This window comes from Crocodylus porosus, unplaced genomic scaffold (assembly GCF_001723895.1).
Source record: "Crocodylus porosus isolate Cpor-Errol unplaced genomic scaffold, CroPor_comp1, whole genome shotgun sequence".
Lineage (NCBI taxonomy): Eukaryota > Metazoa > Chordata > Crocodylia > Crocodylidae > Crocodylus > Crocodylus porosus.
Window position 1 is genome coordinate 85,601,802 of NW_017728886.1, and position 11,607 is coordinate 85,613,408.

Below are 11,607 nucleotides of genomic sequence, written 5' to 3' on the forward strand. Positions count from 1 at the left end.
TGGTGGGGTGCTCAGCAGTCCGCTGCCCCACCTCTGAATCTGCCACCAGGTTCCTCGCATCCAGGAGTGGGGCCCCGCACAGGCTGATTTGCCCTGGGCCCCGCACTCTGCTCAGGTCTTCTCTGTATGCAGTGATAATTTCCTGTGTCTGTGATATGTTCTATACCTCACTGTAGTTACTGTAGGATGTTTTGTGCTGCTGTTTAAATTCAAAACTACAAACGTGTTCTTTTTGCTACAATGTGTCAGAGAAAAGGTAACATGTAGAAATACTTTTGAACTTTACTTGAGAGGTTAAAGAAGTGTTAACATCTAATAGACCTTTTATATTAAACCAACAGTTTCTGCCATTTGGTAGTGGGTATATTTTTAAGAGTATAACAAGTAAAAGACTGATTTGAAGAAGTGTGAAATTTCACAACTGTCAGGAATATGTAGACACATTGTTGGTGTACCTGTACAATGCATTCAAAACATTAGGCATAAACCATGTAACCCTCAATCATATTAGCATGGCATGCTTTGGCTAAAGGTCTGAATAAGCTGGTAATAGTCTGTTATGGTTACGTAATCATTGTGAATGCAGGTGTACAAATTTAATAGATTTGGTTAATTATTTTAATAGTGTCTGAAACCAAAATACTTAGTTTTAGTTTGTCAGTAACTGGATATGATTCAGCGTAAAAGCATGTTTAGGTTGAAAGCGAACAATAATCTGAAAGTGTATATGGTTTGTTTTTAACGAGTTCCTGATCTACACTAAAAGTGTGCTCTTTGAGCAATTGCAGTCCTGCCCTTGGAATACAGAGTTCACACTAATACTGATGATGTCCTTTTATTTTAGGGGTACCAAGAGTTGCACAGTGCAAGTTTAGACTGCCCCTGCGGTTAATTTGCTTTCCAGCTCAACCTTCAAAAACAGCAAACCACAAGCTAACTATTGATACCAACAAACCTCCTGTCAGTCTTGTCAGCCTTTTTCCAGGTAGGACTTCAAACAATGTCCCTGTAACCCAAGATATGATAGGAATTTAGATTGGAATCTTTCATCTTTGAGTAATGATAGGGTAATTAAAAAGTAATTGCCAAATTAGAAACACCAGTTTTAGTGTTAGTTAGTTTTAGTGTTCAAAGATGTAATTTATATTATCTGAGTAACAACCTAGGGCTTTTGAGTTTTGTAAAAGTATTATAAAGCTTGCTTTGCTTTAAAGAATATCAAATGTTTCAAAACAACCTATTATTCTTTTCTTTCAAAATTTATTCTGAATAAATGAAAACATGGAAATAAATGGAATAAAATCTAATATTACTTTACCAAAAGTAGACTGTGCCAAACTAATTTGATATTTTGGTTTGATACGGTTTTGTTTCTTTGTGTTTTAATTTGAGGAAAATGCAGTTGATAGGTTGTTTTTAAGTTCCAGTAAACATTTGATACAGTCCCACATGGGAAATCCGTTAGTCAAGAAAAATATGGGTATTAATACAAACATTATAATGGCGAGGAACTGACTGAAAGGGAAATGACAACCAGTTGTAGTGCAGGAGCATCTGCTGGCTAGAAGGGAGAATTTCTTAAGGTTCAGAGTTGGGACTGATCTTTAATATTTTCATTATTGACCTTGGAATAAAAAAAGAGGAGAGAGATAATTAAATTTGCTAATGAATCAAATTTTGGAGGCATCATTAATACAGAGAGAAGTTGGAAGTATCATACAGGAGGAACAGGATGATCTAGAAGACCGTAGTAATAGAAATGGGATGATATTTAATCATACAAAGGGCAAGTCCTGCAATTTATGTTGTAACTTGCAACTTATCAATTGGGAAAATAGAGGAGTATAAAGACCTGGGTACATTCATTAATCAAAGAATAACTAACCAGTGTGATGAGAACCTTAGCACATCCTAAGTATGAGCTGAGCTTTTTCCTGTAGATATAGAGAAGTATTAATGCCATGATGCTAGGTCCCTTCATAATTTGTTCACAGTTCTGTTTGGCCTGTTGAAGAAAGATTAATTCAAACTGGAACAGTTGCAGGGGAGAGCTATATGAGTGTCACTGGGGGATTAGAGAGGAGACTATCATACAAGAATGGACTTGGATTATTTAGTCTAGTAAAGTTAAATGTGTAAGGCGTCACCATTGAACCAAGAAAGTACATCGTTGAAGTAAACACCAGGGAAAAAGATCTGGTTAACTAAGACCATGCGCACACATTTTTTTTCCTACGACAGTCGCTGTTCTCCCAAAAGAAACTGTGAGTGTACAGATGTTCAGGATTTTTGTTTTGGAAAAAAATTCCATTCCAGGAAAAAAAAAATCCAGGAACAACCAGAGCTAAATCATTCTCAGGATACTTTCTTCTGGGAAAGCAAAATGTTTGTACTCACTCTCTTTTGAAAGAAGCCACAGCACAATTCTCTAGCATTCCAGGGTGCTTTGCTCCCACACCCAGCAATGCAGTGCATCACTTGCTGAACTCTAGGGCTTCAGCCAAACAGGGAGCAGTACATACCCTTTTCACAATCCAAACATTGTGCTGCAGGGAGACATAGGCTGACCCTGAATACCCTGGGTCATTCAATCAAGGCTTCCCTGTGCACTGCTGCTATCTGTCTCCAGGCAGACTGAAGCCTGTAAAGCATGTGGAAATATATGTATGGGGGAGCCTGGCTATGCAGTGTCAACACTGCAGGTTTTCTGCTCTTTAGGGGCTCAGCATTCAAATGTCTCTTCAGGTGTTTGCAGGGTAATTATTTTTTTTTTTACTGGGAAAATACACTTAAGAGAATTCTCCTACAGGATTTGAACACATGTGCACAGCCCTAAAGAAGACTGTTGCCCCAAAAACAAATTAGCTAGGAACGTAAGATGGAACTTGCCAGTTTCTAAACATCAGAGAAGTCAAGTTCTGGAACAGTCTTTCAATAAGAGTACTGGGGCAAAAAAATCAAACTAGTTCCAGTGGGGGGAGCTTGACCATTTTGTAAAAGAGATTATACTATATGATTGTCTGAGACACCGGGTGATTGGAGCTGACCCGAGAAATTTCTTCCAAGCCAATCTTTCATTGTGGTGTCACTTCAAGGGCAAATGTATGTATTTTCCCTTTTACTTACTTGCATGCCAGATAGTATCCTGTGTTTTCTTTTTCAAATATTGTTTATGATTTGGGTACGTAATCTTATACATACCTGCCTTTCTGTAGTATTCTCTCATGTATTTAGAATTTGCTATGTGTTTGTAGGTTTAAGTTTTGTTCAAAACATTTTTTGACTTGACCATGTTATGAACTTTGTTCTAGAGGTACTCTAAACATAATTGATCTCGTTTTTTGATTTTGAGATCCATTTAGTTTGTCATTTTGGTTAATGAAATAAGACTATTATAAAACATTGTTCAAAAGGTGAAATATTCATACAACACAATTTACACTTTGTTCAAGGTCCTTCAAATATTTTTGGCTGTTCCAGAATAAAATATACAATTAAAACGGTGTGTTAAAACATTCAGATCACAGTGCCCATGGAGGTGCATTTAGAGGCCACAGACAAACGTGCATTTGTAGACCGCAGCACTTTTATAGTGCTTCAAAATATAGTACTATGAGGCTCAGATACACTGAGCACCCCCAGCTGAACTGCTACAAAGTTTCTGCGAAATCATTTGGTGGCATGTCCCCCAGCCAAGAGCACAATAAAGGGTCACTCAGCCCTGTGGCTCTGCTTTCTCCTGCCTCCCTGACACTGGGGCTAGGGACAGACATTCAAAAAGCCTGAGCCTGAATTGATTCAATCGTTGCAGGTTAGTCTAACCTGCAAAGCTTGAACTGATTTGGATGTGGATAGGCTTTCTTTTTTCATTCCAGAAATGCAGGCTGCAGTGGCTCAGGCTAGAAGCCGGGGGGGGGGTGGTGCTAGAGCAGCCCTTCCTTCCCTTCTGTAGTGCTGAGCTGGGGGAGGAGGGTCTCCAGGCCCTGGCAGGATGCTCTGATTAGCAGGGGGTGGTTGAACCCCCACCCTGCCCTGCACCGTCTCAGGCTGCTCAAGGGGCAGGAGTGTGGCTAGACCCATCCCCATTCTAGCTCTCTGAGGCAAAGTGGGGATATGTAGTGCATGCATCTGTTGATGATAATGAGCTTTTCAATCTCCATTTCTCTGTCTGCAAACCTGACAGGACTGCAAACCAGCAAAACAAAAGTTTCTTTCATTAGTTCAAGCTCTTCTTCAACAGCTTTTTCCAAGGAGGGACATTACCAGCTGACCTGTTGATTAGCTCCAAAAAGCCCTAAATGGACACTGTTCTGTCTGCCTTTGTCCTATTCCAGTGAAATTGGACAGGGACCCACACACACATACACGCTGGTTTATGTGCACTGAACTTATGTTCTGTTACGGGTTTAAACCAATTTCTGATCACTTAAACCAGTTTCTGGGTAACATCTGTCCCAAGCCTGGGTGGGGGCAGCTTGTCAGTGTACCAAGTCACTGACAGCTGATGTGTGGGTGACTGGGCAGCTTGTCAGTGATCAGCAAGTAGTGTGGGTCCCTGCAGCCTGCTTGCACTACCTCATGGCAGGAAAGGGGCACTGGATTGTCCACTCTGCTCTCTCTCCTTCCCCCTTTGGAGCAAAGCACTTTGAGATACTCTGTGGAACTGAGAAAACAAAACCTAGTGCTACAGTAAAGGCCCTCTACAGGGAATGTGCACATCCATTTTATGTGGTACTACTACAAAAGTAATTCCTCCTTTTTTATCAATAGAACAAGGAGAACAAGGACTGATGTTTGGTGAGCTGTTTTGTTAAAATGTGACTATTCAACAATATTTACTTTGCTAAACGTTATCTCCTTCCTCCTTCTGGTTTTTTTGGGGCGTAGATGGTAGAATTAAGTATACATGCGCTGCCCTTAGAACCTTCTAGTGTTATTACAGTACACTGTGCACAGTATAAAATTTAATATTCCTGGGCTTATCTTGTAACTAAGGTTAGGCATTTCTCACTAGCCATACACTAAAGGATAAGACAGGACTCTTAAAGTCTTGAAGTTTGAATGCTTTATAATAGTTTTCAGGCAATTTGAATAGACTCTATAAATAGATGGCATTGCATAGTCACATCCTTCTGTGGCAGGAATTGGGCAGAGCAGTTTCTTTCGGGACTGCATAATATGTACGTTGTACTGTTTTCATGGATGATGCAGCCGGAACCCCAAAATGCATTAGTTTTGTTCATGTAGTACATTGTAGTCGGAGAATGGCCATGGCTCTGCTTCCTCTGTACCTCTTTCTGAATAAATTTTTCAGGAAGGGGCATAGACCAAGTGATTTCTGCTCATAGGGACTGTTGTGGTTCTGTGCCTTTATGTAAAGGTTTTGTGCAGATTCAGCTCCAGTGGCATTTACGCAAGGGCAATTTAGCCCTTAATGTGGATTGAAAATTTGCTGCAAACATTGTGTAACAGTTTAATTTAACGTTTTATTTCTTCTCTCAGATTTTTCTGATCAGTCTGATGAAGATCAGGTAAATAGTTTAGGATTCCAGTTCTTAGCTGGTTCTAGAATCACTCTTCTTGCTTCAAAAACATCACGTAAGTAATATCAGGATTAATTTAAAATTCATCAAGGTTTACATTTCATATTAGAAGCTACACTGATTAAGTCACTGAATTTGTCTTTTGCCAATATGTTGTCTTCAGATGTGGAAATCTGATTAAAAATATTTATTGATGCAAGAACAAGATTTTTGGCTTGAGTGGAATCAACCATTTGTCATGCTGTCAAAAAACAGGCAGTAGGCTTGACAAAATATTGCAGATTTTGATTTTCTTGATGGTTTCACTGAGGATGTTATTGGCTAACATGTTTTCAGTGGTTTGACTCTGAGATTTTGCCCACTATACAAAGTCATTTGTCAGGTGATGCTCTGATTATTGATTTTTTTACCAAGTGATAAGAATTGATTTTATTTTTGGAACAAATCCTTCTGTTGCTGAAATACCTGTGTTTCTGATAATTGCCACGAGATCAGTTTCTCAACTTCTTATTTACAATTTTGCTTATACTTTTCAACACATTTTAGGCAATCCTTCAGGTGGGTGGCATGAAAATGAACTACTTCCAACCAAACTTCCATCTTGAGGTCACTGGTGAAGGTGAACTTTTCCCTTTGCCTGTTGATTTTTCTGTAAGAAACAGGTCCTGATGAAACCCTGCACTGAGAGCAGGAGAAACAGTTAAAGTCTCTCTTACAACAATAACAAATCTCTGCACATCTAAAGCATCCACTCTTTTTCACAAATTTGTTCCATAATTAAGTTGAACAAATTCTAAATTCAGGGGGTGTGACTTTGTCAGCAAAACTTTGAGGCTTCGGCCCTTGGCATGCATTCACTTAATGGTGCAATGGGATCTGTGTCCTGATCCCAAGAATCATGCCTCCTGCCATACTGTGTATGGATGGTGTGATGCACCAATTTTGGATATACAACCAGATTCAAATTTTGCCATTACTACTTGTTCATGGACGGGGAATCTCAGATCATAACTCCAGGCTCCCCTGGATTAGCAAGTAGAAAATCACATGCCAGGTGAACCGGTGTGGTTCTGGGGCTGGAACCATCTATCAGCTGGTTCCAGTCCTGGCGCTGCCACTGGATCACAATGGGGAGCCTTCCACATGTTCAGTTTAACCTAATGGAAATCAGCCACATGATTATTACAGACATTTAATGGAATACTGTGTTTGGTGAAATCCAAGATGAATCCCCCCCCACTCACACACAAGGCCAGGGAGGGGGGGAACCCCTTGTCTTGCATTTGAGTACAAGGTGGTGGAGGTGGGGGAGCAGCAGTTTCTGCAGCCTGGCCCTGACCCTGAGTCTGGGTTAGAGCCACAGCTCCTTTCCCCTCTTCCCTGACCTCCCAAGAGCTTTGGCCTCCTCCTGCCTGCCTCTGCCTGGCAGGGTGTCCCCTTGCTCCACTCTGATAGGCTCTGGCTCTGTTCTAGCCAGGTCACAGAGCTTGTGCTTGCTCTGGCTCTAGCCCAGTTTGATAGCAGCAGTAGCAGTGGCAAGGCATCTCTGGCCCTAGCTCCATGGGTCATCTGGAGCTGCCACTGCTACTGGGCAGTGCTGCAGCCACAGCAAGCACTTGCTGCATGCCCCAGGCTAGAGCAGGGTCAGGGCCTGCCAGAGTGGAACAAGGGTAAGCAGTGGGGAAAAGGAAGATGGAACCTGCCAGGAGGGAGAGTGGGGCCTAAGGCAGCAATGTTGGGGTAGGGCTGGCAAGGAGAACAGGAATGGAAAGGGCAAGTGGTAAGGGAAGAGAGGTGGCAACGTGTGGGGGGACAAGGGGCAGGGGTCAAGCTGCTTTACTGCCCCCCACTGCCTCCCCCCCGCCACTGCTTTCATCACTGCAGTAGTTGGCATGTGGTTGGGGGTAGGGGTGGGGGAGGGGGATGAATGAAAGACAAATCTCCAAAAATTAGATTCTGTACATGGAAAAATGTAATACATCTATACATTTTCCATCTGTAGAATCTAATTTTTGGGAGTGTTAGGTTAAATTTGAAGTCATTGTGGATTTGAGTAAATATAGTAATTTTGTGGCCCATTTTCCACTTTATCACACTGTTAATTACATGAATGAGTAGCTGGGCTAGTATTTAAAACGTGATTAACTGGCTAGTCTTGTGTTAAGCATGAAGTCTGCCTGGGGCCCTCATTCTTACCTTTTTGCCTTTCGTGCACCATTGTCAATAACAAAAGCAGTAATTCTATTTCAGAAGGAATGCCATATTTCCAACCTGCCTCTGACACAAAATCTTCTCTTCTGTTTGTTGTCAAGTGTCATGTCATGACCGACAGGATGTAGAACACAGTAGTCTTCAACGTCTTTTGTCAGCAACAAGACTCGAGCCTAAGACAATCTTTCAACAGCTCTTTTAGATCATTTACATGACTTTCAAAAAGCTTTGATTAGTAAATTTTGTTCAGTTGATCAGAACCAAATATGAAACCATTGGTTTTTTTGTTGGTTTTATTCTTTTTTGTTTTTTGAATCCACAGGTTCAACAGCTTGGAGCTTATGTTCATAAAACTTACCCTCAAGATGTTTTTTATAGCTTGCCTTTTCATTGCAGTCCACATGAACATTACATATTGTAGAAGACTAGCCCACCACCACTTCTGTGTAGTAGTAACTTTTGATGCTTTATACATATGTGCATAATATTTATATGTGCCATATTTGTTATGCTTGCCGCATCTATGTTTTTACCTCATTTTTGTCTTGGCACAGTTTACCAACTTCCTTGCTCAACTACAGATATCATTGGCTGTGTTATGTTGTCATGTGCGTACTTGCTGCCTGTTGCTGAGCAAGAGTTCCATTGATTTGATTTCATGCCTATGCATGATATGATGTACATTTTTTCTGTGAAATAAAGAACCCACCAAGTGGTTGTAAAAACATCTCATTTGCAGGATTTCAAGGTGTTTATTCCAATTCATGGTTTCCATGACCACCCTGATTGCTGTGACAAAATTGTAGTGTGCCATATAAACACTCTTGATTAAGTGACAGATAGGAAAGACAGCTTGCTGAGCTGAAATATTTTTTTTCCCAAGTAAAAGAATCCAAATCACTTAAAATGTATTTTTAAAGTTTCATATTCTTTTTTTTATACATATCAGTAATACCAGGTTAAGAGTTGTAAACTGTTAGGTAATATTTTTTTTTTAAGAAGTGCTTTGATCAGAAACATCTGGATGGTACTTAGTAAAGGACTTTTTATAATATCAACAATCATTTTACATGTATCAGCTTCATATCTATATAAGGTTATGTATGTGCTATTCGTATACTATATTTTATTGTTAGTTGACTTTTAATATTTAACTTGACAATGGAATTTAAACAGTTTGAATTTTCTGGGAATGAAATAATTTAAATTATTTATGAAGACTTTTCCTTATAAGTTAACATAAGAATAAATAGATTCCTATTTTATGGTATTGTTGGATGAAAAGTTTCACATGTGTGGTCAGATCCATGTCAGTTTACGCCAGTTAAGGATCTGTCTGTTTTTAAACGTATTTTAGTCTTTAATGAATTCATAATTTTCGTCTAATTAATTCATAATTTTCAGTCTTCCCACCCAAACCCCAATTTCTTCCTCTGCATTTTGGTTTTGTTTATTCATAGGCTAGGAATGACACTTGTAGTCTTAATATAAACTTTCCCACACAGTCTTACTCGTTTCCCAGTCTTGACTTATAAAGATCACTCTACATAGAATATGTAAAACATTTGGTCTTCCCTCTAATGTGAATGGTTATTATTTCTCTTGCCATGCCCAGGAACCTTTCCCCTTAAAAAAAAAAAAAAAGAGAGAGCGAGAAGAAGAATGGTGTTTGATTCCATTTTGCAGTTAAGCTACTTGTTTTATGCTTTATATCTGCATCTCAAGGGCATAAAATAACTTAGCTCCTTTTAATAAAGTTGTGTCTTTAAAAATCTCTAATTTTTTAGAAATGTGAAAAAATGACACAGGGTAAGTTCATATACTGAATACTGAAGGTTGGCATTCCATTCCCACGGCTTCTATGAATATAGATTTATCAAATACACAAACTTGTATTTGGTTTCATACTATTAAAATAGTTGTGTTTGTGGGTGGCATGAAGCGAATGCAGACTGAATGTGTATGTACAATGAAGTTTCCATCATCCAATAACATAAAACAAATGTTAGCTCTGCTTATATCATACAATCTCCTTTGCACTGAGGCCATATAGAATTTATTTTTTAAAAATATAGATAACAATGAATACTGTATGAACTAATGATCCTGAAAAAAAGTAACAATGTCCTAGAGACCAAAGTACTGGAGGCCTTCATCCAAGCTTGCCTTATGTTCCTTTGCAGATGTGTTAATCTTGATCTGGAAGGACCAGGTATAGGTGAAAAAGTTTTCATAGTCATTTAATCTTTGTTTTCTTCCCTGAAGCTGAAAGATGATGTCCTTAAAATGCCTGTTTTTACAATATGTTAGGTGTGACCCATTTTATCCAACTGTAGGGTGTTTATATATGTGCTCTGGGAGTGGGGGGGGGTAAGGATGCTTTAATTAGAGTGGTTCTGAGAGCCACTACATGTATCGGTGTCCCTAGACTGAAAAATGGCGGTGGGGGCTCTTTAACTAAGCACATTTGACAAGCTTTAGTTAAAGTGCCTCTACTACCATTTTTCAGTGCAGGGACGCTGATACACATTACGCTGGAGTGTACTGGAGGACGGTAATTACCATGCTTCAGCAGACTTGACTTAATATAGGTGCCTGTACTGTAGACCTGACAACTGCCTCTGGCATTCATTTCACCATGTGTTTGCTCATCAAGTTGAACCATAAGCAGGGGCTCTGTAGCCTAGTTGTGCTACACTGTCCTGAGAAGGGAGTGTTTTGGGTTCCAAGTCTCTGTTTCCAGATTTATTTCTGTTTTTTAACTTTTACAGTTCTGGAGAAATGGAGGAGATGGTCTGCCAGTGTAGCCTACTGCTTATGGCGTTCCCCTGGCTATTAGAATAATGGCTTTCTATTCCATAGTCTACAAACCCCCTCTTGTTTTCTCTTTTCCTTTTTTGTACAGTTGGTGCCTAGTGGGTCAGCATCAGCAGAAGAGGTGTTTCTCAACCTTTTTAGACTCATTTACCCCTTGGAAAATGCCAGCAACTTAGCCTTTACTCATTTCTTGACTACAGAAGAATAATAGAGTAATTATTTTGTTTCAAAGAATGCAGGCCACAACTACTTTTGACAGTGTGAATTCCTATTTGAAATAATCTGGATTTATTGGGCAGTACCCAGGGGATCCCAGAGAGCTGCAGCATCCTGATTGAGTTACCTCACCTAGGTTATTCTGTAGCCTTATGGTTACAATTTAGGAAGTAGAAATGTGGGTTGGGTTCTGATTTTTTCAGGATAAGGTGGGCCTAGAACCAAATATCCCAGTTCCTTGGTGAATGATCTAACCACTATATTTATTGGCCAGAAGTGAACAGTGGATCTGTCTACACATGCATTTACGTTGGTTTAAATTTATCACGCAGTAAATTACTGCGCAATAAGTGGAAATAGGCCAGCATCTACATGTGCCAGCATTAAAGTGCATTAATGCTGTGTGTGGACTAAAGTTAGTCCCAAGTCAGTACACACACACAGTGTTTCTGTACAATAAGGTGTCTACATGTGCATTATTGTGCAGTAACTAATTGGGCATAAATTTGAAACCTGCATTATGCTCAAGTTGGTGTAAGTCACCATATTTACTGAGCAGTATGGGCAAGCGCATGTAGACGTGTGCCTGTACTGCACAGTAGTTTTGGTTACCGCGCAGTAAATGCGCGCATGTAGATCCACCCAGTGACACCATTATCACTCCCCTCATGTCTATCCTCAGAAATCTATTAAGCAGCTCAGAAGTGGGGTCAGGTTTTGTTAATTGCAAGTGAATAGAGATAGTTACTTGATAACTCGAGGTGGCAATCTAAACTCCAGAAGATGGATTCAAATACACTAAAGTTTGTCTTTTTTTTTT

General features: G+C 39.7%; 1 protein-coding gene across 8 annotated transcripts in view; it reads left to right on the forward strand.

The window, feature by feature from the left end:
- BBS9 (Bardet-Biedl syndrome 9) overlaps nt 1–11,607 on the forward strand; it is a 479,447-nt gene that overhangs the window by 139,796 nt on the left and 328,044 nt on the right. For 7 of the 8 annotated variants that reach the window (XR_002101810.1, XM_019538477.1, XM_019538430.1 and 4 more), the window contains 2 exons: nt 845–985; nt 5,503–5,598. Coding sequence is in view for 7 of the 8 variants with exons in the window: in XM_019538477.1 (XP_019394022.1) it covers nt 845–985; nt 5,503–5,598 (237 nt within the window). In the remaining variant the exon portion in view is untranslated. The remainder of the gene's footprint in view (nt 1–844; nt 986–5,502; nt 5,599–11,607) is intronic. The other variant, XM_019538463.1, reaches the window with a different exon arrangement.